This window comes from Colossoma macropomum, unplaced genomic scaffold (genome assembly GCF_904425465.1).
Source record: "Colossoma macropomum unplaced genomic scaffold, Colossoma_macropomum, whole genome shotgun sequence".
NCBI classification, from domain to species: domain Eukaryota; kingdom Metazoa; phylum Chordata; class Actinopteri; order Characiformes; family Serrasalmidae; genus Colossoma; species Colossoma macropomum.
In genome coordinates this window covers 37,504,918-37,532,771 of record NW_023494802.1, presented here as the reverse complement: position 1 = coordinate 37,532,771, position 27,854 = coordinate 37,504,918, and the positions used below count along the sequence as shown (strand labels likewise).

Sequence of the window (27,854 nt, the reverse complement as noted above, 5' to 3'; positions counted from 1 at the left end):
CCTTGAACTACTTCATGTAGCTACTTGTTACATCTTTGTCATATCGCATATCCTCATATCTGGTATGTAGGTACTCTTCTTCCTTGATGTCTCACTCCCCAACCCGTCCTTGAAGAAGAACACATAACAGCTTTTCAATCATGTGAGTTTTCTTATTGTTCACCTCCTGTAGTTCCAGTCAGTCCACTTGTATTGCACAGTTGAATGTTTCCACTCCTCTAAAATACATCATTCAGGTGCAGGAAAACATCAAACTGTACAGTGCAGGTGGCCTACAGTGGGAAACAGCTGTATGCTATATGCATTATATGGACAAAAGTATTGGGACACAACTCCTAATTACTGAGTCCAGGTGTTTCAGCCACACTCATTGCTAACAGGTGGATCAAATTAAGCACATAGTCTTGCAGTCTTGATAGACAAACACAGGCAGAAGAATGGGTCGTACTGAGCTCACTGACTTTAAACATGGCACTGTCATAAGATGCCACCACTGCCACAAGTCAGTTTGTGAAATTTCTGTCCTGCTAGATCTGCCCTAGACAATTATAAGTGCTGTTTTTGTGAAATGGAAGCATCTAGGAGCAACAACAGCTTAGCCACGAAGCAACAGACCACACAAAATCAGAGTGGGGCCGCTGAGTGCTGAAGCGCAGTGTCTACCCTCTGTTGAATCACTCACTAAAGAGAATTGCCTCTGGAAGCAACATCAACAAAAGAACCTCACTAAGAGCTTCACGGAATTGGTTTCCATAGCTGATCAGCTGCACACAAGCCTGAGATCAAAATGCACAATGCCAAGCATCAGATGGAGTGGTTTAAGCACATCACCGCTAGACTGTGGAGCAGTGGAAACATAGTCTGTGGAGTGATGAATCACGCTTCTCTATCTGTCAGTCTGATGGACGAGTCTGGGTTTGGTGAATTCCAGGAGAACGTTACCTGCCTGACTGCACTGTGCCAACTGTAAAGACTGGTTGAGGAGGGATAACGGATGGGGTTGATTTTCAGGGGTCGGCCTAGAACCCTTAGTTCCAGTGAAGGCAAATCTTAATGCTTCAGCAGACCAAGACATTTTGAACAATTACATGCTTCCAACTTTGTGGGCACAGTTTGGGGAAGAACCTTTTGCGTTCCAGGGTTCTGATCCAGATTTTGGACTTTGTCTGTGGGAATTTTTGCCCATTCAGGAGAGTATTTGTGAGGCATCAAAACAGGCTACACTATTGTACAAATCAGAGAACCTCACCATCGACTGAAAGGTTCATTAGTGAACAATGGAATCGCTCCAAAAAACTCTTATTTTTAAGAAAGCATGTGTGATTCAACAAAAAGTACATGACCTGCACCACTGTCTAACAGCAAAAAATTAGTTTGGGGAAACCACCTATGAAACACTGCACTCCTCCAGAACACAATAAATAAGTCATTAAATATTGGTTTGAAATATTGGTCAAATGTAAACTTCAGTCTGATATCACTGTGCATCCCTGTTTACAATGACTGGTTTTATATCTGATTTTCAGAGGCCAAATATCATCAACCTTATCTTCAATTTAGCTCCAAGTGGAAGTCATGATGTGCTCTACATGCTTAAAAATGGTTCTTAAAGGACTCTTTAGTAAAGAGAATGGTACTATTTAGAACAATGAGTTCTGTATAGAACCATTTGCATGCTTAAATTGTTCTTTGCATGGTGAAATGGAATGAATTGATGGAAAATGTGTTGTGTATGGTTCTATATAGCACCAAAAGTGGTTCTTCTATTGTTGTAAGCTTGACATCATAACAATAGAACGCTTTGCAGTGCTATTTCGAACCACTTTAAAAAAAAAAAAATGGTTATAAAACCATATAAAACACATTATCCATCAATCTGAGGAACGATTTCATCATGAAAAGAACAGTTTAAGCAAGAGATGGTTCTAAATAGAACTCATGGTTCTAAACAAAACTATTTCCTTTACTAACACTTGAAGAACCTCAGCATATCTGAACTGATCTGTCTCCTACATACGCACTCAGTGTTCTTATAGAGCGAAAGGTAACGCACACCAGCCTGCATGCACTCAATGATTGACGCGATGTAGATCTCCTGAAAGATTGTTTTCATTTCTGTCATATGATCCACCTGTTCCAAAAACAGTCACATCACATGATCACATCACAGCCATCTGACCTCATTACACCTGAGAGTTCTTGGTAGAGGTGTGAAAACACGCTATAAAAAAAGAGGGTTATTTAGAGCAATGCCATAGAAGAACCACTTTTTTTTGCTTCTTTGTGGTTTCAAACTGTGGTTCTTTATAGAACATGACATGTATGAGTGTGAAAAGCCTTTGTAAACTTTAAAGACCTCCATGTAATTTAGAAAAACTGTGCAAATTAAAGGATTTTCCTACAACCATGTGTCCAAATAAAGACCCGATTAGGAACATCTACTTCAAGAGCACAAGAGTCTTTGTTTAAATTGCATTATTAAGATTGATCTCACTGTAATGATGACTCAAACCAACCGGAGTAACTGGAGACAGACTGGAAAAAAAAGGTCCTCCTTTACCTGAGCTTTGACCTGAGCAGTGTTGAATAACTAACTGCATCTCACAGTCAGTAACCCAGTCAAAGTCCTCCATCTCGGGAGGCAGAGCCACAGCTGAAGGCCTGCATTGCACCCAGGAGAATGGGAGAAAAACAATGGGCCCTAAAGCAAAGATCTGACAGTGGCAGGAGGAGGAGGAGAAAGAAACATCACGCTCACCTGCAGATAATGAAGTGCAGTTGGGTGATGAGTGAGACTGTTAGCCCTTCCTCCTTTCCACCAAGGCCACAGCTTCCTCTGACTCAACTCCTCTGTTCATGCAAGAGTAACCAAGAGGCAACAGCAGCCTACACAAAGGGGCAAAACTTCAAAACACCAGCCTTGGCCTTCAAAAAGAGCAACAGCTCCAGCCTGTAAAAATGTCCAGAATACTCCAAATAATCAGGTTAAAACTTCGTCAAAACACTTCAAAAAACTCCAGTCTGCAAAAGGGCAAAAACTCCAAAAAGATCAAAAAGATCAGTCTACAAAAAGTGCAAAACCTCCAAAGAACCAGCAAGTAAATGGTGCAAAAACTCCACAATATCAGCCAGTAAAAGTTGCAGAAACTCCTATGAAGCCAGTAAAAAGTCCCAATATTCCAGAAGATCAGCCTGAAAACGTGCAAAAACTCAAAAAGATCAGCCTAAATCATCTAGTAAAAAAAATCATACAAAACACCCAAAAACACCAGCCTGCAAAAGTCCCAAAGCTACAAAAAGATCAGTGCAAAAAATCCAAATAATCAGCCAGTAAAAAGTGCAAAAGCTTCAGAACACCAGCTTTAAAAACCTCCACAGGATCAGCCTGAAAACTCCTAACACTTCAGCAGAAGAGCCGCGTGTGAACAGCCTCAGCCTGAAAACCCTCCAAAAGATTAAAGCCCTCCAGAGCAGCGTCACCCGCCCCGCCCCCGCCTTATTTCCTACACGGTGTCCGCGATGAGCCCAGTAAAAATGAGCCCTGAGTGAAAGAGATGAAGCCTCGGCTCTGCAGGGCTGACTGTCTCCACACCACACTGCTCAGAGTCAGTGAGGGGCGTGGCTAGCCTCCTGCCCATCAAAGAGAGCGCGCGAACAGCCCCGCCCTCGTCACCACTAGCAACCGGTTTGATGACGGTTAGCCTGCCGAGGCAGTTTGTGTACAGACAGCAACGTTAGCTAAACTGAAGCGCCATTTAAGTCATTAACGCGCATTAATGCGGCGGAGCTCTCAGACAGAGAGGTAACAACACCCTAAATCTGCTCTGACTGTTAAGTTTTTACGCTTTTACACTAATAGTGTCTTTCTCTAGGGTTATAACTTTACAGTATGATCTGTTTCTTCTTCGAATATTCCGGTCCACCTTAAATGGCACTTCTGCCGCTGGTACAGGCGCCGGAATGTAACGGACTGCCTCATCACTTAAGGTGGAACGGAAAATTGGAATAAGAAGCTAACTTTAGCTTTGTATCTGGCTCAAACCTAACAAGCTAGCTAGCTGAATAACTTAACACTGTAACTCAGTTCATTAAATGGCTTTAATTTGTCTCAATCAGCTCTGCGTTTCTGAGAGGTTGGGTTTATTAATTTGGATATCGGTTAAATCTGCAAACAAAATATGACAAACGTTTGGACCTTTAGCCAAACATATAACTGAAGTTTTAGCTATTAATCATGCGAAATATTTTTTAGTTAAGATCTCTTAGTGAGCTTAAGCTAATAAAGTTCATGTCCTTTGGACTCAAAGCTGACAGCTACCAACTGTTTAATTATCAGAGCTGCATGAGAGCCTCAAAGGGGAATTCCACTGATTTTTCAAAATTTCTGTGTAATTCAGTGTTTGAGATGAAACCAGATTCAGAGTGGCTTGTTGTGAAATGCTTAATTGTGGAGACTCAGATTTCTTTACGGTGGTGCTGATAGGAACCAGGGGTCACCATGTCTACAACACAGATATAGCCATTTTATTTACTATCCAGACCCACCAATGAACCTACACGTGTCTTCTGAGGTTTTATATGTAATGATGATGGTAAAATAGTGGAAAATCTGAAAAATTGACTTTTCGTTGGGGACTATTTTTCCTCACAGTACCCTAATTGTATTCTTCCACCTTAAATGGATTAAAATAAACTGATTTCAATACATTTTTGACCAGAAACTTTATCACAGAACTATCGTAAAGCAGTGTTTCAGAGATCAGTCTGTGTATTCATAACTATTTCATGTAATAACTTTCTGTGAGGGAGCTTTTAGAGACATTAGACGTCTAGTTCCCATCACCTCCACTGTGAACCATTCTGATCACATTATCACATTATCAGTCTCTCTGTCTTGTGATCTAATGTAAAGCTAGTTCAGTAAGTCCTTTGAAAAATGCACACTTGGGTCCTGATTTAAGAAATTCTTAAGAAAATGTTCTCATTTGTGATTTTTATTTAAAAGGGAACTCAGGGTAAGAATATTTTTCTCACTGAAATTGAGCAGAACTATGGTTATTATTTGAAAATACTCAGAAAACTCAAAATGGTTTTACCTAAGCAAGCTCAACTTAGCAAATGTAACTAGTTACTACCCACCTCTGGTTAAGCCTTAATCTTATTTCTCACCAATTCCCAGATTAAATAAACACATTTCATGTAGTCTGTATGTGTAAATCATTTTCCACCACTAGATGTCGCCCTACGCCAGTGTTTATCAGCAGAGACGTAAGATGGCAAAGACATAGACTTTTCAAATGATATATTTCTACTACTTTTATTTCTACTCAGGTACATTTGTGAAGGAATTTCTCCTCAGTTCTCATTATGTGAAACCGAGTCTCTTGAGTTTATAATAAGTCTCTGAACAGTCAGCTTTTTTATTTCCACTGTTATTATGAGTTAAACGTCTCAAGATGCTTCAACCAAAATGTCTAAATGCATATAATTCTTATGTTTGCAGGCATCATGAGTGCAAAGAAACCCAAGAGTGGCGTGAGCAAAGTGAAAGGTAAGTTAGCCAGCAGAAAGTACGTAGTGCTTATAGAGAATTATAGCTCCAAACATTAACAAATGTATTTCTTTTTTATTTCAGACAAAAAGAATGACCCCCCTTCACCAAAGGAAAGTTCTGTAGAAACAGGTAAATGACTCGGAATGCTTTGCAGATTTTTCTCACTCCACCAGACTCAAGGCCTAGACAGCATTAGGAATAACTATAAGGAACTTCATAAACCAAACATGTTCAATATTAATATGACATATTTTGGCTGGGCTAATTAATTTTGGAATTAATTAGCCTGGCAAGACTGTAAGAAGGTATAGGTATATTTTTGTCCTTATTTATTCACATTCATGTAATATTGACCCAGACCTGCATTCGAGCCTTCATTTACATAAGCTCTTTGGTAGGTCACCCAGAGGACAGAGAGCTTAGCTAGAACCTCAAATCCTGATTTTCGAAATAATTCAGTCATTAAGATTTAAACAAAGTCATTCAGAGTGGTTTGATGTGAAATTATTCATTGTAGAGAAACTTACAGACTCAGATTTCTTTATGGTGGTGGTGATAGGAACCAGGGGTCACCATGTCTACAACACAAATATAGACATTTTATTTACTATCCAAAACCACCAGTGAACCTACACGAGTCTTCAGAGCTTTTATATGTAACATTGATGATTGTAAAATAGTAATAAATCTGAAAAAATCACCCTGCATGTGCCTCTCCACCATGAAAAATACACCAAAACCTTCTCAGAACTATCATAAAACAAAGTCTCAGACATCTCAGTGTCTTTGTACCCATTTAATGTAATAAGTTTCTGTGGGAGCTTTTAGAGGCATTAAGCTCTTCAAATGTCTTAAAACCAAGCCTGGAAAATGGTGAAGCCAAAACCTCAGAAGATCATTTACAAAAACATGTAAACTGACATTTCAGTTAATTGAGTTTTGTGAGCGTCACCACAGAAACCACATCAAGGCAGTCTACAGACACAAGGCTATAAAAAGGCTATAAAATCAGTCATTTTAAGATAAAATCATTCATTGAGAGACTGTTTGCTTTCAAGCTTAAGCTTTCCCTTTCATGTTTTGTGTTTGACATCATCCAGAGGTAAGGCTTTTTTAAGTCATCAAAGTGATCTCCATGTGAATCTTCCATTCACAATCTAGGTCGCCCCCTGGTGGCCAGAGCTCTGGATTGCAGCCTCTAAAATCCATTGGGTTAAAGAATTACACTTTATTTGTTTGTTCTAGAGAAATTTGCAGAGTTGCACAGAATTGTTTACAGTGGTGGTGATGGGAACAAGACACCCACCTCTGTAAGCTCCCTCACAGAAAGTTATTACATGAAATTTTATAAATAAACTGCCTGATGTCTGAGAGATTGTTTTATGATAGTTTTGAGAAAAAAGAAGACAGAATAATAAATAAATAAATAAACAGAGTAGTAAATGACAGGCATTCTAAGGTGAAATAGTCCCCAAAGAAAACATATTTTCAGATTTTCCACTATTTTACCATCAGCATTACTTATAAAAGCTTAGAAGACTCATATAGGTTCACTGGTGATTTTGGATAGTAAATAAAATGATTTGAAATTAATTTTCCAAGTTGTGCAGGCATTTGACATTCCTCGATCCGCAGTGTCACGTGTGTACCAGGAGTACGTCATAGAAGGCATTACCACCCACAGTTGACAGCGCAGTGCCCGCCCACGAGTGCTTAATGATTGTGACCGGTGACGTCTGGCTAGAACTGTCCATGCAAACAAACAAGCGAAATCACATCCACATTCAGTGCAAGAGGCCCCATACACATATCCCACAGGTCAGTGCAGCGTTCTTTAGCTTCCATGGGATATGGGAGAAGAAGAGTGCCTCTGTTAACACCAGTTAACAGTACTAATTGTTTCGGGCTGATGGCAGGGTTCATATGTGGTGCAGACCCCATGAAGCAATGGACACCAGTTGTCAACAAGGCACTGTGCAGGCCGATGGTGGTTCCATGCTGGTGTGAGGTGTGTTCTCATGGCATAGGTTGGGTCCACTGGTCCACCTGAACATGTCATTGACCGTTTCACTGCTTGGTGACCATTTGCAGCCGTTCATGGATTTCATGTACCCCCACAATGATGGGATATTCCAGTAGGCCCAAGTTATCCAGAATTGGTTCAAGGAACATTCCAGAGAGTTTGTATGAATGATGTGGCCTGCATGTTCGCCCAACACGAGCCCGGTCGAGCATTTATGGGATGTGGTAAAGAGGTCCATTCGCACCAGAGATTCTGCACCCAAAATTACCTCAGTGCTGTGGGTGGCTATCCAGACAGCATGGCTCAGCATCCCTCCAGACGTCTTCTGTCCACTTGTGGAATCGATGCCACGTCAAGTTGCCGCACTTCGCTGGGCTAGAGAGGTCCTACATGATACCAGTTCCTGTACCGTGACTTTTAGCATGTCAGTGTATTTGTGCTGTCGACATGGCGACCCCTGGTTCCTATCATCACCATTGTGAGAAAGGCCATCATCAAACCTTTCTGAATGATGTTTATACCATCAGTCAACCATCAGTCATCAGCGACTGTGTCAGAATCAGAATTAGAATCTTTATTCACACAGTACCAGATGTGCAAGGAATTTCTCTAATTATGTGGACGTTATGAAAAATCAGTTAAATCCCCCTTTAATACAGCCTCGCTTTAATCAGCATGAATTAAAGAATAATAAAACAAATAAAATGATGAATATGGCTAAAATTATCAAGGCTTCAGGATTCCTTCCAAATAAGGATCTTAGCAGTTGTCACGGAGGTGCTCGTGCTGAATAATGTGTCAGTTGATGTTATTTGTGTGAGAAGACACTGAAAAGTATTAATGTTACAGTTTCCTTCCTACAGTAACCCGCTCTGCACGAAACCTGTGATGTCATGTGCAATGTATAGTCGGGTTTCCTCGAAGGGATAAACACACGCACCCCCTCTTTATGTATGCTATTATAATACGAGACACTGTATTCTGTTTCAAACCTCCCCGGTGGTCTCTCAGCAGAGTGACGGTGTATATTTACGCTTTAGCTCGCAGGAGGGTTTCTGTATTGTTGCGTCTCTGCAGCTCTACACCTGGTACGTGCTTTTGGTCATCCGCTTCTTTCATAACTCTCACAAACACGGGGTCTTCTCTTACCCACTGTTACGTCAGGAGCACTTTGATGAGCGGAACGTGATAGCTCAGGCTGATATGAGCTTCTTTAGCTGAGGCTCCGCAGGGACTCCACAGATTTATCAGTCCAGACTTGCATTCTTTGGTCTGTTATTCTATAAGGGTATTCAAAAGAAACAAAAAAGCGACATATCATCGCTGTCACACAAAAATGTTGTCATTTTTTAGTTTTTTGCATAATTTGAAAACTCCAGTTTCCCTTTGCATTATGTTAAAAATTCATAATAAACAATAGAAATGGTCACAAATTGTAAAAATCTTCTTACATTAATTTTCATCTTTCATTACAAGTTACATGTGTTTTGCCTCTTACTAACTAACTTTACAGGAGAAGGAAAAAACATACTTTACGTTTAATGTAAGTCAATGGAACCAGACTTTTTTCCAAGTCGTTTTGGGCTGCTTTTTTCATTCATTCATCATGCAATGACACACAATGTAAAGGGCAACAGGTATTTTCACATTATTTCAAAAGCTGAAAAACGAGGTTTAAATAACCTCAATTCCTTTGTGAAATGTTTAATAAACATCCTAAACAGTTAATACAATCACAGGAAAGGGCCCAGAACTGTATGATCAAAGATGGTTCCAGGCTCAACACTTTGGCAAAAGTGCATCTGCAAATAATCCAGTGGTTTAAGAACTGATCATCATGCTTCCGTGATGGACATCACAACATGGGCTTGGTCCAACTTTGACAAACCGTTGTCAGTAAACACTGATCATCACTGTAAGTTAAGACTGTGCTATGCACAGTGGAAGCCATATGTCAACAACATCCAGAAATGCTTCCATCTTCTCTGAGGAGCGATATACACTGGAAACTTGTGTTGTTGTCTGACAGATCAACCTTTCAGATTGGTATAATGGACATTGTGTTCAGTTAGTCAAAGAAAGCTTCATCCTGATTGTTACCAGTGTAAAGTTCAAAAGTCAGGGTCTGTTATTAGTGGGTAACCTGCGCATCTGTGAAGGCACCATTAATTCTAAAAGTTATGCAAAATATGCTGCCTTCTAGATGACACGGTTTTCAAGGAAGACCATGTTTGTTTATACGTGATGTAACCAAGCCCCATTATGTACATGATACAGCAGCATGGCTGTGTAATCAGAGAGTGTGGATGCTTCACTGGCCAACCTCTCCCACTGAAAATATGTGGCACATTATGAGGTGTAAATTACAACAGCAGCTGCGCCACAGAAGACTTGTCTAACAAAAAATAACCTTTACAAACCTGGACCAGTTTGCCTTCAGTCCCCAAATGTTTATTGAGTGTTGTTAAAATGAAAGTTGATGTAACACATGGGTAAACATGCTCCTGACTCAACTTTTTTGGAAATCAAATTTGAAATGATCATATATTTAGAGAAAAACAATAAAATTTGTATGGTAAAACATCAAATATGATGTTTTTGTATTGTTTTCAATGTAATACAGATCAAACAGAATGTACTAATCACTGCTTTCTGTTTTATTAACATTTCACAGGCTGTCCCAACTTATTAATTTATTCAGAGAGAGATGTATAGTAAACAAATTTATGGCAACACTTTGACTTTTATGCAGTAACTTTCTTATATGGTCAGTAAAGTGTTTTTCAACTGGGTCTTGAAACATATATATTAAGTTATAATGGTAGTGGAGATTCTCTAATTCCTCATAAGCGAATAAGAGTTAAATAAGTCTTTGTTCTCCGTGTGTTGGGTGGGGTTAGCCTGGAGGACTGAGCCACCCTTTTAGGAAGTCGTTTGTAGGTGCACGTCTCAGTGTTGTTGTTTTTTTTCCCTCTGCTTCTCGTCAGTAGTGTACAAGCTTTTGAAGAGGCGTAGAGCAGCCTGCACACTGTCATTACACTAAGCCGCCTTTACTGGCGTGTGTTGAGTCTCAGGGAGCCCTGTGTTTAGGCCTGCTGGATGGAGGCCAGCTCACAGTAGGCCTGTGCGTTTTTCCCTCAGGCCAGAAGGGACTAATGGGCATGGCATTGTTCTCAAAGAGCCCTGCTCTCAGTGCTCGACTGTATAGAGGCATGTGTCAGAATCTGCTATAGGAATTTGTACTACATTTCCCATGGTGCCCTCAAGGCGTCCTATATTTAGTTAATCCATAGCTCTCTGAAGTCAAGACGTCTTTCTGTAGTCATTATTATGCCCATATTAGGAACTCTGGGTCTAAGCTGATTTCTCAATGGGGAAAATGAATGGTGTTTTCAAAAATCGCTGCTATCGCGCCCTGTGGTTAGCAAAAATGGTTCAAACCTGATACATTTTGCTGTACATTAGGAGCAGGTGATACAGCAAAGCTGTCTTATGACAATACTCAAAGACATTTTTATCATACACAATACATATCACAATATTTTGATACACAATTACAATGTACTCATTGTTCCGCATTTAAAAACAGCCATCAAAAACTCAATACAATTATTATTATTGAACTTTTCACATTCTGTGTTGCACTCAATCCTGTTAAACTGGATTATGATACTCTCTTTTTAATAAAACATGCAAGTGGTCAGTGTTCTTCAAGAGACATTATCCACAACATGCTAATCACTATAACAAAATCTACTACAAAGACAATAAAATACAGCCCACCATGCAGAAATCTGTTATATGGCAATATATAGGTTTCAAATGTATGATAAATTAAATATTTGACATTATCATGTAGGGATATCCAACTTACATTAGTTACATATGAACATATACATGAATATATATGCCAACTTATTTGAACTTACTGGCCAAATACGGGACATATATTTCAGTCATATAGCGAAAAAAAAATAATAATTTATGAAGTAATTTACCTGATTTACCTCGATAATAGTTGATCAGCCAAGACATTTTTGTAGTTAGCTTCTTTAGTTTTGCACCAAAGCTACAAGGCTAATTTAGCTAATATGTAAAGTACAGTTCAGACTGCAATATGGCTGCTATCACTGTTGTTTGCTACACTATGCCATTTTTTCCATTTTTATAGATAACAGTATGTCTTACAATGTCTATTTGAGGTTACCTTCCAACTCAACACTATTTAAAGCAAGTATGTAATGATTTAGGCATGCATGGTGTTTAATGGTGGGTTTAATGGTGAGCTTCTATTACTTGTTAGCTACATTAGCTTCATAGCTGCTGTACAAAACTGAAGGAAACATTGGACACATCTTGGCAAATAGACTACATTTGGAGTGAAGGTAAAACTGTAAACTTGGGAGATATCCAAAGCAGTTTGGAGCAGAGAGAGTGCTGTGATAATATGTACTGTGGAACAGATGCCAGTGAGGTGAATAGAGGTGGTTGGTGCATCTGACCCATGTTTCCGTCCACCTGTCACAGGTCACCCAGACTACATCTTCCCTCTGGTCCTTACCTCCGCCACACAGGAGCTGTTTGGTTGCCGTGCCGATGAGGATGTGACCGGGGACGACCCCTACAGGCTGCTAAAGAAAGAGGACATCATTCAGGATATGAAGACCAGAGCGGCTGTTTCTGACTTCAGTCCTATCAAACAGGCTGTGCTGGTCAGTCTGCTGCAATCATACTCATTCACTTAGCCCATGTATGTCAGGCCCCAGGCCTTGAGGGCCAAAACACTGCAGACTTCAGCACGCTGCCTCATTAAACACACCTGATTCAGCTCAACGGCTAATTAGCAAGGCCTTCATGAACTGAATTTAGAGTGTTAGACAAGGGTAAACGCTAATATGATGCCGAGTATGACATGCCTGACTCAGCACATGAGTGGCTTAAAGATCAGCGCAGACAGGAGATGGCACATGGATACAAAGTACTCAGAGATCCTGCATGAACCTCATAGCAGAATTGGTAAAAATAGTGACATGTTGCCATGTAAACACTGCCATGGTGAAAGCATTACTAGTATAGCAGTGGTGTTTCTATCCATGCATGAGCCTATGGTATTATCCTCTACACCGTCCTGTGAACCATTTCAATTTGCAAATGTTTCTCAGTTGTTTGGGTTTTGTTGTATAAAGGCGGGTGCTGGGTTGCCCAGTTATCTGATTACAGTGTGCCTTTTGGTGTCTATGTTTCCCAAAAATTCAACATGGGTGTGTCAAGATATCAAAATTTGGGAAAATTCATCCATTACCAACATAATATAACCAGCGTAACAGGTATGATGAGGTGATTCGAGTGGGTTTAGTTAAGTTCAAGTGGCAGTTTAGCAAGAAATCAATTTTTCACAATGTATTGCTTACTCTAAATGTAGTCAATCAGCCAAGACATGTTTAGTGACTAAAGTTTACTTCTTTTGTGCTGGAGCTACAAGGCTAAAGTAGCTAATAAGTAATGAAAGCTTATACCTCCTTCACCTATTGCGCTTTGTGCACGCCTAAATCATCATCTTATCTCAAACCTCGCTTGATGGAGCTTGGCTGGTCAATTACATTTGGGGCAAGAGGAAACATGACCTATCCAGAATGGACTGCACTTCATTTTAACAACATTTTCACTGCTGATATTTCAGGATACTGGCAAATATATCGTGTTAAGAACACTGCTAGAAACATCCTTTTATAAAACAGTGGCAGTAGTGATTTAGACCACTGTGTTGTGCTTCAGGATTATCCAGAAGATGAAATTCTGCTGGTGTTTGACCGAGATTTCACCTATGGCCAGAGCTTCTACCTGGTGCTCACGGTGGAGGCTAAGGAGAACCTGCTAAAGGTGAGGAGACACTGTTTTGTTGTGCTCAGTGACTCTGAGCAGTTAAATCAAGGTGACCTGAACCTTTAAACAAAGATCTAGTCAAGTTTCCAGTAGTATTGAGGAGTAACATTTCTCAGCAGTAAGAATTCTGATATGGAGGTCACCTCAGATCACAGTGGTTACTAAGTGAGCTTGCTTTGTTTCACTTTGTGCCATAAATAAGGCTGCAGCAGGTTTTTGTTTTTGTGTAAATAAATATGATTGATCTGTTCGGGCTGTTCTGTGTGTTCAGCCGCCAGCGGAAGTGGAGGGAGAGGAGGATGAAGGTGAGGAGTTTTCAGAGATCATACAGAAGACTCCTGAGCCACAGCCTTGGGTGTCTCTGGGCAGTGAGAGAGAGATTGAGGAGGAATCCTTTATGGACACTAGACCCAAAGTATGATACTCCACCACACACAAAATAAAAAAATAATAACACATGCAGAACATACATCTGTCCAAACAAACCAAACATTCATTCATTCATTCATTCATTCATTCATTCATCATCTATGCCGCTTATCCTTCTGGGTTGCTGGGTGGTGCTGGAGCCTATCCCAGCACTTATTGGGCAGAAGGCAGGAAACACTGTGGACAGGTCACCAGGTCATCACAGGAGTACGCAAAAGTCAGTGACCACCCTTCATTTATTTAGTTTCCAGTCAAAACAACCATTAAGTACAAGTTATTCCTGTTTTAGGAGATATTTCTGAGGAGATTAGATACAAGATAATCCACTATGATAAGTGAAAACACTGGAGCATCTGCAACATGTGGTAGACTAACTGTCCCCATCAGATAAACAGCACTTAAAGCTTTCATCTTTGAGAGAGAGAAGAAAATCAAGCTGCTTCAGATCTGAAAACATCCACAGGTGTTTCTGTCCATCCTTCCACTGTGAGAAGACGAGTCAGCGCTGTGGGTCTGAAAGGATGTGTAGCTGTCAAGAAACCCTCACTGAAAAAAGGTGTTGGAGTTTTCAGAACAATAGACTGAATCCAGACCTGAGCATCACTGAATCTTATACAAGTTAGTCCCGACCTTAGAGTCTGATTGGTTGAGAAGTGTTCTAACCGTGCTGATATTTGTGAAAACAGCACAGCTTTTTCACACCAAAACTGTATCACTCTGCTGACGCGTTGCCAAGTAACACGTTGCTGAGTAACGATAGGCTTTATGCACACAAACCTTGGATGACTTTATGATAACATGGCCTGCAGCCTGTTTGGCCAGACTCTGAGTAAGTGTGTGACTGCAGACGAACATCAGATTCTCAATCTGCCTTTACCGTGAAAACTGTTAGGTTGACTGCAGCAGCAGCAGAACAGCTGAACACGTTGGAATTGGCTAGAAAGGAACAGAATACAGCTCAGCAAACAAGATGGGCTAAAACTCGCTTTACAGACTGGCTATTACAGGTTATTTTGGCAACAAATGAAAAGGCTGAGCTGAACTTGATATTCCTACAGTTCTATGACTCTGTTCGTACTATAAAAGGTGAACCTTACAGTATCAGCAGTTATCTAGGACTGCACAGGGCTCAAGAGGCTGGGGAATTGTTACCGGTGCATTTGTTGTGGAACATTTTGGCGGAAGGTGTTGTCAGTATTAAAGCATATTCAGTATGAAATTTAGGGCTTCTTTGGTTTATTTTGTTTCTTTATAAAAACTGTTGTATAAAAGCAATAGTGGTCATGTGTTATCATGGCTGTGATGATTTACGTTACTCGCCAAATTACAGCCATGATGTTATTTGCGATAACACTTTTTCCCTCCTGTTCTGTTGTTTAAATATTATATTTAGTTGTTGAGGCTTCCGTGTAATATTCTGTTACGTTTATCTATGTTTTCTGCTTGTATCTTCTACCTAAGGCCATTTTTTTTGACTGGTCATTAAATAAATGAAAGTTGGTCTCTGACCTTTTGCACATTACTGTATCACATATGGAATAAACAAAACCAAACACACCACATAATGAACATCAAAACAGAGACAAGTATTATATTATATACACAACAAAGGAACCAAGCCTAGAGATGACTCTAACTGCCAAAATATGCCAACAACAAAGAGTTTTTAGGATCTCTTCGCTTGTTCTTCTCACTTTGTTTCCATCTCTTTCAGCTCTGCTATAGGATTTCTCGAGTGCGGCGAGAGTTTGGTGCTCCAGTGAGTTTCTCTACCTGCAATGCTGTGGAGCTGAGAGACAGCTGCATCGAGTGCAGCTCCTACCAGGACAAGAGCTTCAGCATCAGGAGAATGGAGAAACAGTGCGGAGTGCAGGCCATCCCCAACACCAACAACTCATCCACACAGACCATATGGTACTGCTTTATATACCTTATGGTACCTTTAACGTTTTCACACATATTGTAGTAACTTTAAAACCCTTTGCACATCTTAAAATGCCTTTAATACCTTTAATAATGTATTATTATGATACAGTAAATGTCTTTTACACATTGCATTGAACCTTTAATGCCTTTTATACAGCATAATGCTACCTTGATTGCTTTTTGTAGTACCTTTATTCTGTTTCATGCAGCATTTGGAACCTTGGAAAAACTTTTACACTTCTGATATTACCTTTAATTATTTTTACATGGTGTCTGACACTCTTAACCTTCTAAGTCTTTTACACAGCATATGGTACCTTTAATATATTTGTACAGCTTTTATATCTTTAATGCCTTTTACACATCTTATGGAATTGTTAATTCCTTTATTAAAGCGTATGGTACCTTTAGTACCTTTTGCACATCTTAAAGTAATTTTTAATCACTATGTCTTTAAAGCCTTTAACAGAATATATGGCTCATTGTAATGCCTTCATGATTATAATTTAGAAGCCCCTTTAAATGTTATGCCTAAATGAAAGATGTATGGTGAAAAGTGACTTATAAACCTGTGTGGGCTTATGCTTGGGTGCAGCGTACAAATAGAAATGAACCAATTAATATAATCAGTGGCTTTTATTCTGTCTCTATTGTGTTTTTAGAGGTCCTCTAGTGCATTACACACTCGATAATACAGTTAAAAATGTAACTGTTTCCAAACACTGCGTGTATTAAATTTATTAAAATCAATAGAGTTTTCAGTTGCTGGTCATGTATGTACATTCTAGCATCTGTTCAAACAGATCAAACAGATTTCACATCTGCTTTGAGGCATGTGAAAAATGTCACATCCACAAAAAAGAAAAAAAATCCAAACAAAATGATTGTAGTTTTTAAAGCCTGTTGCTCACTTCCAAAAGCTACCATACCATGAAGACAGTTTCCAAGAAGAGAACTGACAGATTTACATGCCCCTTGGGGGAAACATGAGGGTTTCTACAGAACTTCCTAGAAGCACTTAAGCTCAGCCGTGAGGGGGGCGTGAAGGTGAGAGATCTAGAACACGTAAGCATGTCAGTGCTGAGTGAGTGAAGCCGTTGGTGTTTGGCAGGAAGTACCCGAGGAACATGTGCACCCAGTATGAACCCAGAGAGCTGAATGAGGAGGAGAAGGAGAACATCCTGCAGTCAGAGAAGCTGAAGAACTTCCTCAACTCCGTCACCGCCAGGTCAGACACATCACTTATTAACATCCGGGCTTGGCCCTTTAAACTCTAAAGGGTCTGTATGTGGGATCACACTTCCTCACGGTTTAGTTTTATAGTAGTTACTGAATAATTCGGGATCATTCATAATAGATACTCAAAATTCAGAGTAACTACAGAGCGATTTACAGAGTAAATTAATCTTAATAGATAATAAATAATTCAGAGCAGTTACTTAATACTGTAGTCACTGAATAATAATAATAATAATAATAATAATAATAATAAAGCCCATGTGTGTGCAGGTTTGAGCTGGCCATTCAGCAGAATGTGATCATGGACGTCTTTGTGGATGACTGGTGGGCTCTTGGGGAGGAGGACGCTATGTTTGGAAGGAAAGCAGAAACACACCTGAAGGAGTATCAGTCCTTCACTGACCTTCACTACAGCAAGGAGAAAACCATCAGCTACATCAGCTGGCACCCCACCATCAGCGGTTAGAGGGGCTACAGTAACACACACACGTATACACACCCCACCATCAGCAGTGAGGAGGGCTACAGTAACACACACATGAGGGGGGGCTACAATAACACATAAGCACATATTCATTCCACACCATCAGCAGTGAGGGCAGGGCTACAGTAGCACACACACATACAGTAGTTTATTTTTTTTATTGAGAAGAGCTGGACATATGATTTAATGTGTGTGTGTGTGTGTGTGTGTGTGTGTGTGTGTGTGTGTGAGACAGGTGTGATTGCAGTGTCAGTGACTGAAAGGCTGTCGTTTGAGGAGAGGATAGACAGCTCCACTAATCTCCTACTGAACCCTGCTCTCATTCTCTTCTGGAGCTTCTCCGACCCCATCAACCCACAGGTAAAGCATAATACCGCACTCCTCCATCCATCCATCTATCCATCTGTCAGTTAACCCACAGGTAAAGCATAATACCGCACACCTCCATCTATCCATCCATCCATCCATCCATCCATCCATGTATCAGTTAACCCAAAGGTAAAACACTTGTTTTGCTCCATCTATCCTTCTGTAAAGATCTCTTTTGTTCACTGTATTTATCTCGTGTATTTCTCACACTGACTGTAGTGTTTGCCTAAAAGACTTTTTGGTTTTGTATGTTGACTGTGACACAGTTGAATAATTCGCAGATAAAGTGATCAAATATATGCAGTTTCTCCCTTTAATCCAAATACAGTTCATCAGCCGTGTTTGGTGTCTGAAGTTTTCGTTGCAGACCTCAGGCTGATGGAGTCAGGAGAAGATTATGTAAATCAGATTTTTTTCCTCTCGTTTTTAAGTTTGTATTTTCCAGTCTTCCCATGAGCTGAACACAGCAGTGAAGATGCGGTTGCAGCTGTATTGATCTTTCATGGCTAATGAATTGTAGCCGGGGATGAAAGCTTGGCGCTGGGCTTTAAACGCCGCGGCTTATCCTCCGCGGCCGAATAAGGTTTCATTGTTTCAGCGGATAATTTTGGCATGGCGGTGGGATGGAGGTTTAGCTATGATATTTGGTCTGGAAGCTGAAACTCAATCGCTGCGAGTCCGGCAGATGAAAGAGAGAACGGCTTTGAAATCAAACTCCTCTGACCACAGCCTTTTTTTCTCTCTCTCACTGCTTGTCTCTTTCTGCAGTTGCTACTGGAATGTCCGGACGACGTCTTCTGCTTCGAGTTCTGTCCCTCCGACCCAAATGTTATTGTTGGAGGCTGTATGAACGGCCAGGTGCGGTGTGTTTTTCTTCCACTTTCGTTCCTCACTCTCTTAATCCGTCCATCTCAGCTCTTTAGCCTTCATACTGTATCTCATCATGTATGCATATATTACTGGTTATTACATATAATTCTATAATTGCATGTTAACTTGTTATAAAGTTATATGTTATATAGCTTCTTAAGCAGTGAGGTCTAGCCAGCATGGTCTCATTCACTTAATGCCAATAGAAAGCTACTAGCATTCATCCATGGATAAGAGTGTCTTTATATTTGAGGGAATCTGTTTCGTCCTTCACTTAAACTTAACTTAAACTTGAATTTAATATAAAGTGATAGTTCTGCAAAAAAATCTAATTTCCACATTTCCACCCTTACCCCTAATGTAGTCGATCATGGTGTCTGAGGTTTGCTTCTATGGTTTTGCATTGGAGCTATGAAGCTGATGTAGTTAAGAAATAACAGAAGCCCATACCCCACCAGTTAGCATCATGTCTGTACTATCACATGCTTACCTCAAACTGTATCCAGTTTTAAATAATCTCTAATATACTTGCCTATATAGTTTCTGACACTGTATGACACATTGCTATGTACAACAATGAAAAAGCATGTTATGTGGCTAAAAAGCAGTAGCAGTAGAACAACTTGTAAGATAAGGGAAAAAATGCATTGAAAAAGTACATTATTTTCAGTAAAACGCCTCATTTGTGGACAGCCAAAATAAAAATGACCTCGATTTATCCCTTTGGTCGTTAAGCGCTTTGACACTCAGGCACGTTTCACCTATACTTTGGACTTGGTCTGTTTTTCTTAAGCATTTGTTGCTTTGCATGTCACTTTACTACATAATCAGTAAAGTACTCATAAATCTGCCGAGGAACAATCATCGGACTGAATCTTAGTGTGATGGTGTACCTAAGTGTCAAAGCACTTAATGACCAAAGGGGTAAAGCAAATCATTTTTTATTTTGGCTGCCCAGAAATGAGGCATTTTGTTAAAAATAAAATAGTTCTCAAAATAAAAAATGGAAACTTTTATTTTGAAAAAATCTTTCTCAGTAAAATAACATAGTATTTTAGTATTCGTGAACATGTTATAAAGTGTTTATGTAAGATATTACAAATGTTTTATATAGACACCCTTCAAGTAAAATCTTACTGAACTTATAGTACTTAATAATATAGTACGTAATAATTTTTAGAAGTAACTAAATATTACGTTTTAATTTAAATATCTGAATGATAAGCTGCAATGTAGGGGGTTAAAAGGCCAGTTGTTTACTCATAATAAACAGTGATATTGTGTGATTTTAGGTAGTATTGTGGGATATTTCAGGCCATGTGGAGAGACTTCAGGGCACTCGTGCTGGAGTGGGAAGGAAGACCATCTCCTCAAACATAAACACACTGGTGGGTATACCTCCTCCAGATGGTAAGTACACTCAGCATTATACAATTGTATGCATACATATTTTGTGGTTTTTGAATACTTTGATTTTGAGTTTTGAAGTAAACAGAAGTAAACACAACTCACGTGTCAGAATAATATTACATTTTCTTCTGAAAACATTAAGGCACAGTTGCTTTATATTTCTCTAACTTGTTAGGACTGGTTAGGCATTGTCATTAAGAATTGTTAACTGATGAAAACTCTCAAATAACACTGCTCGTATGCTGTGAACAAAGGCAAATCAAGACTTTCGTATGACAGCGAAGGACCTGCAGGAAGGTATAAGTACAGGTGTGAAGGTGCAACTTGCATTGTTGCTTGCACAAACATCTTCTGCATGGAAGAGTCATCAGCAGGAAACCTTACCTGTAACCTCATCACAAAAGGCACCATCTGAAATATGCTAAACAACATCTAGATAAGCCAGAGGCATGTTGGAAACAAGTTCTGTGGACTGATGAAGTAATAATGGAGCTCCTAGGCCACAATCACCAAAGATATGTTTGGAGAAAAAGCATTTGATGAAAAGAACACCGTGCAAACTGTACATAATAGATCCACCCCAGTATTATATTTTGATGTTTGGTGGCAGCCAGTAGCACAGGAAACATTACACAAGTAGATTCCAATAAATATCAGCAAATTCTGGAAGCAAATGTGACACAGTCAGTCAAGAAACTGAAGCTGAAAAAGAGGTTGGCTTCTAGAGCAGAACAATGATCCAAAAACATACCTCAGAATCCACCATCAACTATTTCAAGAAACAAGAGCTGAAGCTTTTGGAAGGGCCCTCACAGTCCACTGACTTCACATCACTGGAAATCTGTGGGTAGATCTTAAACATACTGTGCATGCAAGACGGGCCTATTGCAGAACTAGAAGCGTTCTACAAGAAAAAGAGCATAAAATTCCTAAAATAAGAATAGAAAGACTCCGGGCGGGCTACAAAAAGTGTTCACAAGCTGTGATTTCTGCCAAAAGAGTGTTACCAAGTTTCAACTTTGTAGGTTTTACATGCCACAATTACAATTTTATTTCTTTACGTTTTTACATTAGTTAAAAAATAAAGTAACCGTGCATTAACATTTGCAGATTTAATGTAATTGAGACACTTTTACTTTTATTAAGACATCTTCAAAATGACAAAAGTTGTAACTTCTGATTTATTGTTAAAACACCTTTAGAGGGCAGCAGTGAGTAATGTGTTTTTATTTGAGCTCTTTATGTCTAGTTGTGAGCAAGCAAGTATTGATATCTAGAAAATAAGGTTGCTAATGAGACAATTTGGCCACTCTATGGTTGTACTTTAACCATTGCATTCAGAGAATAAGCAAGGTGATTAAATTCTTAATAACAATTATTTGTATAGCAATTAATTCTCAACTAAACTTGTCATGATGGTGACAGTAGTTAGTAGTGTCTTTCACCCATCTGTGGACTCGTGGGTCCGCATGTGTGTTTGCTTGGCCGCTGTGGCTCCATACTAGCAGGAATTCTCCACTAACAATAGCCTGCTTTTGTTTCTGAGGTTTGGGAGTGTTCAGAGCTGTTCTGAGTACAGTGGCTGTGCTGTTTGTGAGGGCTGAGGGGTTTTTGTGGATATGTGGGGGTGGTGAGGGGGCTGGCTGCTGGGTTTTATTTCATTTTCCCGCCTCCTAATTGAATTAGTGTCAGGGTATGTTTGCGCATTTCAGCAACAACACACACCTGACATCTGCTCCCAGCCACACCCACCATCCCCACCATCCCCACCCCCGTTTACTCAATAGCCCACCGTTTACTCAATAACCTGCACAATGAGCCCCCCCCAACACACATACGCTCCGGTCAAACACAGCTGTTACGCAACCCGACTCTCACACTAACACAGAGCCGCATGGACCCGTCAGACCCCTGCTGTGTGTGTGTGTGTGTGTGTGTGTGTGTGTGTGTGTGTGTGTTTGTGTGTGTGTGTGTGTGTATGTGTCTGTGTGTGTGTGTGTGTGTGTGTGTGTGTGTGTGTGTGTGTTTGTGTGTGTGTGTGTGTGTGTGTATGTGTCTGTGTGTATGTGTCTGTGTGTATGTGTCTGTGTGTGTGTGTGTGTGTGTGTGTGTGTGTGTGTGTGTCATCAGTCATATATTCAGTACATCCTTTTAGACTCACTGCTAACTCCAACAGGTTGGGGTCATTGATGATTGTTGTTACTCTATTATAAAGTTGTCACTGAAAAGTATCTTTGAAATAAAGTCAAGTTCATTTATGAAGCACATTTACTGGTGACTGAAGTGCTGTTCATTAAATTTAAGTAACATTGAGAAAATAAGACTGTAAAAAAGGACACTGAATGAAATTCAGTGAAACAAACATAAGAAACTATAATACATTTAACATAACTTTAAAAATCAATACGGCGCAACACAAAACACAAGAGCTGGCTTAGTGGAATGAAAAAACTAAGAGAGGAATACAATGTTATTAAAATAGGATTGTAAAACATGCTAGTAATATATATATATATATATATATATATATATATATATATATATATATATGTATGTATCATTATCTAGCTAATCTTATAAGTATTTATTATCATTATCTAATAGTTTGCTAATTTATGGAAGTGTTTAGTAGTTACATATGCATAAATAAAAGGTACCACTTAAATTATTAACCATTTACTTAATTATCAATGTATTATCAAGGATTACTTTAAACTGTAGAAAACTGATCATTAATTATAATTTGTCAATAATAATGCAGTTAATTGATACACATAAATGATATAACTTAGAATATTAAGCATGACCTTTTTACTTAATGATTAGTTAAGGGTTATTAAGTGGTTATGTATGTATATTTATATATATATATATATAAATATACATATATATATATATATATATATGTGTGTGTATATATATATATATAAATATATATATATATATGTATACACATAATAACATTCACAACATATATAATTACATTAATAATCTGTAACTGGACTCTACTTTAAAATTGCGACTGAGCTTTACAACATATTTATAAACCACTACAATATTATTTATGCCCTTAAATATAATACGTTTATGAAAGGAATTTGCTGTGCTCTAAATTATTTGTATGTTACTAAGTAAATGGTTAATAATTCATATGGTACAATTTCCTAATTCATAAGTAAGAGTTTTATAATCATTAACAGTCTATTCAGTAATGATTAAGCTGCCATTTGTAGGGCTCTGTTATTGTAAAGTGTTCCCTGGAAATCAAAGGCAGTGAGTCTGTGTCAGAACAAATGGCTGATTGTGAATGTGTTGTTTTCTGTTGGCAGTCATTTGAAGGTAAGCAGGAGAAGGACACTCCTGTAGTGCGTTACTGTGCTGTGTCAGGCATTGACAGTGGACACAGAGCTCCCATCACTGACATCCAGTGGCTGCCAGACAGCTTTGAGGTATGTTGGTGTATTTCAGATGTGTGTCTGAAACTTCTGGAGGGCCGGAGCAGCCGTTATTCCGTACGGCCGTCTCACAGCTGGCTTTTCTTCATCTTGGGTCTTATTATGACTCTTTAAATTCAGTAACTGATTTTGATGTTGTTAGATCTCGTAGATCTACTCACACTGGCCACTTTATCAGAAACCCCTCTCCTGTAGCTCCACCTTGCTGGGGTACAGTTAGAGACTGTAGAACATTTGTTAATGCAAGTTTGTGTCATTCATGCTCTAGACCCTCATCAGTGGTCAGCTCATGACCACAAAGACACTTTTGGTTGGATATTTTTGGGTGTCAGTCCACTCTGAACCTAGGAGTGACACTGATGTGCGTAAAATCCCCGCTATGTCTGATACACTCATACCAGTATCAGACACACTATGTCAGTGTCACTGATGTGATATGAATGATCCACCACACAAATAGTATCTGGACAACAGCCATTCTGTGGTCTGAAACTGACCATTAATGAATGGAGTAGAGGGGGGCTGATAAACTGTGCAGCAGTAGATGAACACTGTACAACTGGAGCTCAAAAAGTGGCCGGTAAGCAAAAGTTATTACAGTGGTTTCGCTATACTACATTACTATATTTTAATAAACAGATATTTACATATTTATGTAGTGAACTGCCATTACAGTATAGTTGATTTACATTCTGTTTCAGAAGGTTCTTGTCTGCACTTCCATCTTTTTTCTGTTTATTTCAATGTCAAACACTGACAAAAATGTTTTGTGACTTCTAGGAGTTAAATAAATGAGTAGGACGTCTGGTCAATTCTCATGTGATTTAGCTGAGGAATGTGAGGAATCTTGTTTTTCAACACACCGTAACACAGACCTGATAAGTGCTTACTCTCTCTCAGCATGTTGATGAAAGTCTTTAGTCTGGCTGAATTGAGGCGTGCAAAAACATCAGTCATGAAAAGTAGAGTCCCTCTACTTCATGCTGAGTGAGGCATTAGAAAGAGACCAGCTCATTCTTTTCACACACACACACACACGCACACGCACACATACACACACACACACACACACACACACACACACACACACGCACACACGCACTCACATACACAGAGTGCCCCTGCAGTTCAGTTAAAGGAATGTTTGTCAATAATACTAAAGTTTGTAAAAACTAATGAAATCTAATTGTCATCAAAATGACATAATGCTAATGAACGTCTGATATTTTTCTGTGGCCTCCGTTGCCATTTTCAAAACCGCCCGACAAAATTATGTCCGAACTTGACCTGAGCCTGACAAAATTCTGTCCGAACTTGACCCGAGCCTGACAAAATTTTGTCCAAACTCGACCCGAGCCTGACAAAATTCTATCCAAACGTGACCTGAGCCTGACAAAATTCTGTCCAAACTTGACCTGAGCCTGACAAAATTCTGTCCAAACTTTACCTGAGCCTGACAAAATTCTATCCAAACGTGACCTGAGCCTGACAAAATTCTGTCCGAACTTGACCTGAGCCTGACAAAATTCTATCCAAACGTGACCTGAGCCTGACAAAATTTTGTCCAAACTCGACCCAAAAACATGAAAAGAATCTATCCGAATTTGACCTGAGCCTGACAAAATTCTGTGAAATCCATAACAACCTGTCAAAATTCTGTCCAAACCTGACCCGAGCCTGACAAAATTCTTTGAAGTCTGCCCCAAGCCCAACAAAATTCTATCTGAACCTGACCCAAGCCCAACAAAGTCTATCCAGACATGCCCCAAGCCCAAATTGAGCCTGACAAAAATCTGTCAGTACCTGACCCAAGCCTTGCAAAATTCTGTCCAAAGCTGACCCGACCCAAACCACATCAATTAGTTTTGAGTCCCAACCTGGTTCATCATCCCTCAAAATGATGAGTCTAATCTGAAAGGAATCACAAAATTGATAAAATGTGAAACAGCAGAAAATAATATGCTGTCTGAAAATAATGTGCATGAAAATCAGCTGTCCAAATTCAGTTTAGTTCCCCCTTTAACTAATTTATTCATCAAGCGATGATTTGAACAACATCTCAGATGTTTTAGTTACCATAATGTGCTGTTCTCACTCTGTAGCCTCCATCTGTTTAATCCTAAAATGTTTTCTGCACATGGAATGTTACATATAACATGTTGAACATACAACACAAAATATTTTAGCAAAAAAAAATTAAAGGTCTTTCTGACTTCACTAAACTGTCTTCTGCTGAATCAACCTTTATTTCCCGTTTTTCTCTCGAGCGCTGGCCGAGTGGACCTCATTGTTAAATTCTGTCCACAACACGAGTGAGTAACTCCAGCGTGCCGGATTAAATCTGTTTTAAGGAAATGAAAGTAGAGAGGAAGAATAAACAAAGAGCTGAACTGAAGCCTGTTAAAAGTGCCTCTGTTAAACTGTGAGAACATAAATGGGAATTTGAACCTGACACATATTTAGGTTTGAACACATATTTCAAGCTCTAAAAAACAGCTCGTCCTTTTCTGTTCCTTTCAGCTTCCAACAAACTGCGAGTCTTTATCAGATCTAAAGTCAACAGCTCCTTTATACTCAGCAGTGAAGCGAACATGCACTGTGACGCTTTCAGGCTTTCACACCTAATTTCCACACACTGACTCTGAGCCACTCACGCTAAAAGAGTCCAGCTAATCATTGCTTTTAGAGAAGGTGAACTGGCGCGAACCTCAGATTTAATCAGAGCTGGAAACTGACAGCTCCGCTTTACATTAAATTAAAGTGATTCAGCTAAAAGCATAGACCCTTTCAGAGAAAGGTCAAAGGTCAAAGATCGACTGTGTAATAGGTTCTTAGGATATTGCAGTGGGGAGGGGTCCAGTCCAGGCGTCTAAAGAAAGCACTCCAGCAGATAACAGGCTGTTGTTACGACTAAGACCCTCAACTGACTCTATTATTGATTATTTGCTATTGGTTGACATTTATTGGGTTAACCAGAGTGAGGCTGAAGGGAAACGCTCCCAAGGGGAAGAACATGTAAAGGATCTGACCTCGGAGTCAGTAATATGGTCAGGGTGATCCTCAAACCACATACTGCAGGAAAAACATCAGGAAAGTCAGACAACAGGGTGTGCTAACAGTACAGTATGTAATAGGCTATAAATGAAACCACACCATAATACATTGATATTATACACTGCCTGGCCAAAAAAGGTCACCTGGATTCTAAGGAGATTGCTGAAACTACTAAAATCAGGTTAAGAACTGTCCAACGCATTATTAAGAAGTGGAAGGACAGTGGGGAAACATCATCTTCGAGGAAGGAATGTGGTCGAAAAAAATCTTAAATGATCGTGATCGGCGATCACTTAAACGTTTGGTCATCAGGGTAAGAAGAGAGGCGGCTGAAGTAATGTACCCATCATGCCTAGTGCCTACCGTACAAGCCTGTGGGGGCAGTGCTATGATCTGGGGTTGCTGCAGTTGGTCAAGTCTAGGTTCAGCAATGTTATGTGCCCAAAGAATAAGGTCAGCTGACTACCTGAATATACTGAACGACCAGGTTATTCCATGAATGGATTTTTTCTTCCCTGATGGCACGGGCATATTCCAAGATGACAATGCCAGGATTCATCAGGCTCAAACTGTGAAAGAGTGGTTCAGGGAGCATGAGACATCATTTTCACACATGGATTGGCCACCACAGAGTCCAGACCTGAACCCCATTAAAAATCTTTGGGATGTCCTGGAGAAGACTTTGCGCAGTGGTCCAAATCTCCCATCATCAATCCAAGATCTTGGGGAAGAATTAATGCAACTCTGGACAGAAATAAATGTTGTGACATTGCAGAAGCTTGTGGAAACGATGCCACAGCGAATTCGTGCTGTAATCAAAGCTAAAGGCGGTCCAACGAAATATTAGAGTGTGTGACCTTTTTTTTGGTCAGGCAGTGTATATTGACCATGTCTCTCTCTCTCTCTCTCTCTCTCTCTCTCTTTAGGTCTCCAGAACTGGGATACCTTTGGAGAATAAGAGTCAGATATCAGTTCAGATTGTGACCTGTGCTCCTGACAGGTAAAATTACATCCACACATGTTGTACAATTTCAGTGGTTTATATAAGAGACAGGGACTTGAACCAGCGACTCCGACTTAAGTCAACCTTGAGTCACATGTTGACTGGCTCGGGACTGCAGACAAAAACACTAACAAAATTAGGAATGCCAGTATTAT

The 27,854-nt window shown here is 39.6% G+C and overlaps 2 protein-coding genes across 5 annotated transcripts in view; one reads left to right on the top strand and one right to left on the bottom strand.

Annotated features, from left to right (window-relative positions):
* Positions 1-3,580, bottom strand: part of mcoln3b (mucolipin 3b) — a 20,808-nt gene extending 17,228 nt beyond the window's left edge. For 2 of the 3 annotated variants that reach the window (XM_036592381.1, XM_036592382.1), the window contains exon 1: positions 2,561-2,675. In XM_036592381.1, the coding sequence (XP_036448274.1) occupies positions 2,561-2,633 (73 nt within the window). In that variant the 5' untranslated portion in view covers positions 2,634-2,675. Of the gene's footprint in view, positions 1-2,560; positions 2,676-2,758 lie in introns of those variants that run through there. The other variant, XM_036592383.1, reaches the window with a different exon arrangement.
* A 111-nt stretch (positions 3,581-3,691) lies between these two features.
* The window catches only part of dnai3 (dynein axonemal intermediate chain 3), a 39,913-nt gene continuing 15,750 nt past the window's right edge, over positions 3,692-27,854 (top strand). The window contains exons 1-14 of one of the 2 annotated variants that reach the window (XM_036592377.1): positions 3,692-3,802; positions 5,504-5,551; positions 5,636-5,683; positions 12,105-12,289; positions 13,353-13,457; positions 13,732-13,875; positions 15,604-15,803; positions 16,927-17,043; positions 17,325-17,515; positions 17,774-17,898; positions 18,676-18,765; positions 20,070-20,165; positions 23,517-23,636; positions 27,623-27,696. In XM_036592377.1, the coding sequence (XP_036448270.1) occupies positions 5,509-5,551; positions 5,636-5,683; positions 12,105-12,289; positions 13,353-13,457; positions 13,732-13,875; positions 15,604-15,803; positions 16,927-17,043; positions 17,325-17,515; positions 17,774-17,898; positions 18,676-18,765; positions 20,070-20,165; positions 23,517-23,636; positions 27,623-27,696 (1,538 nt within the window). In that variant the 5' untranslated portion in view covers positions 3,692-3,802; positions 5,504-5,508. The remainder of the gene's footprint in view (positions 3,803-5,503; positions 5,552-5,635; positions 5,684-12,104; positions 12,290-13,352; positions 13,458-13,731; positions 13,876-15,603; positions 15,804-16,926; positions 17,044-17,324; positions 17,516-17,773; positions 17,899-18,675; positions 18,766-20,069; positions 20,166-23,516; positions 23,637-27,622; positions 27,697-27,854) is intronic. The other variant, XM_036592378.1, reaches the window with a different exon arrangement.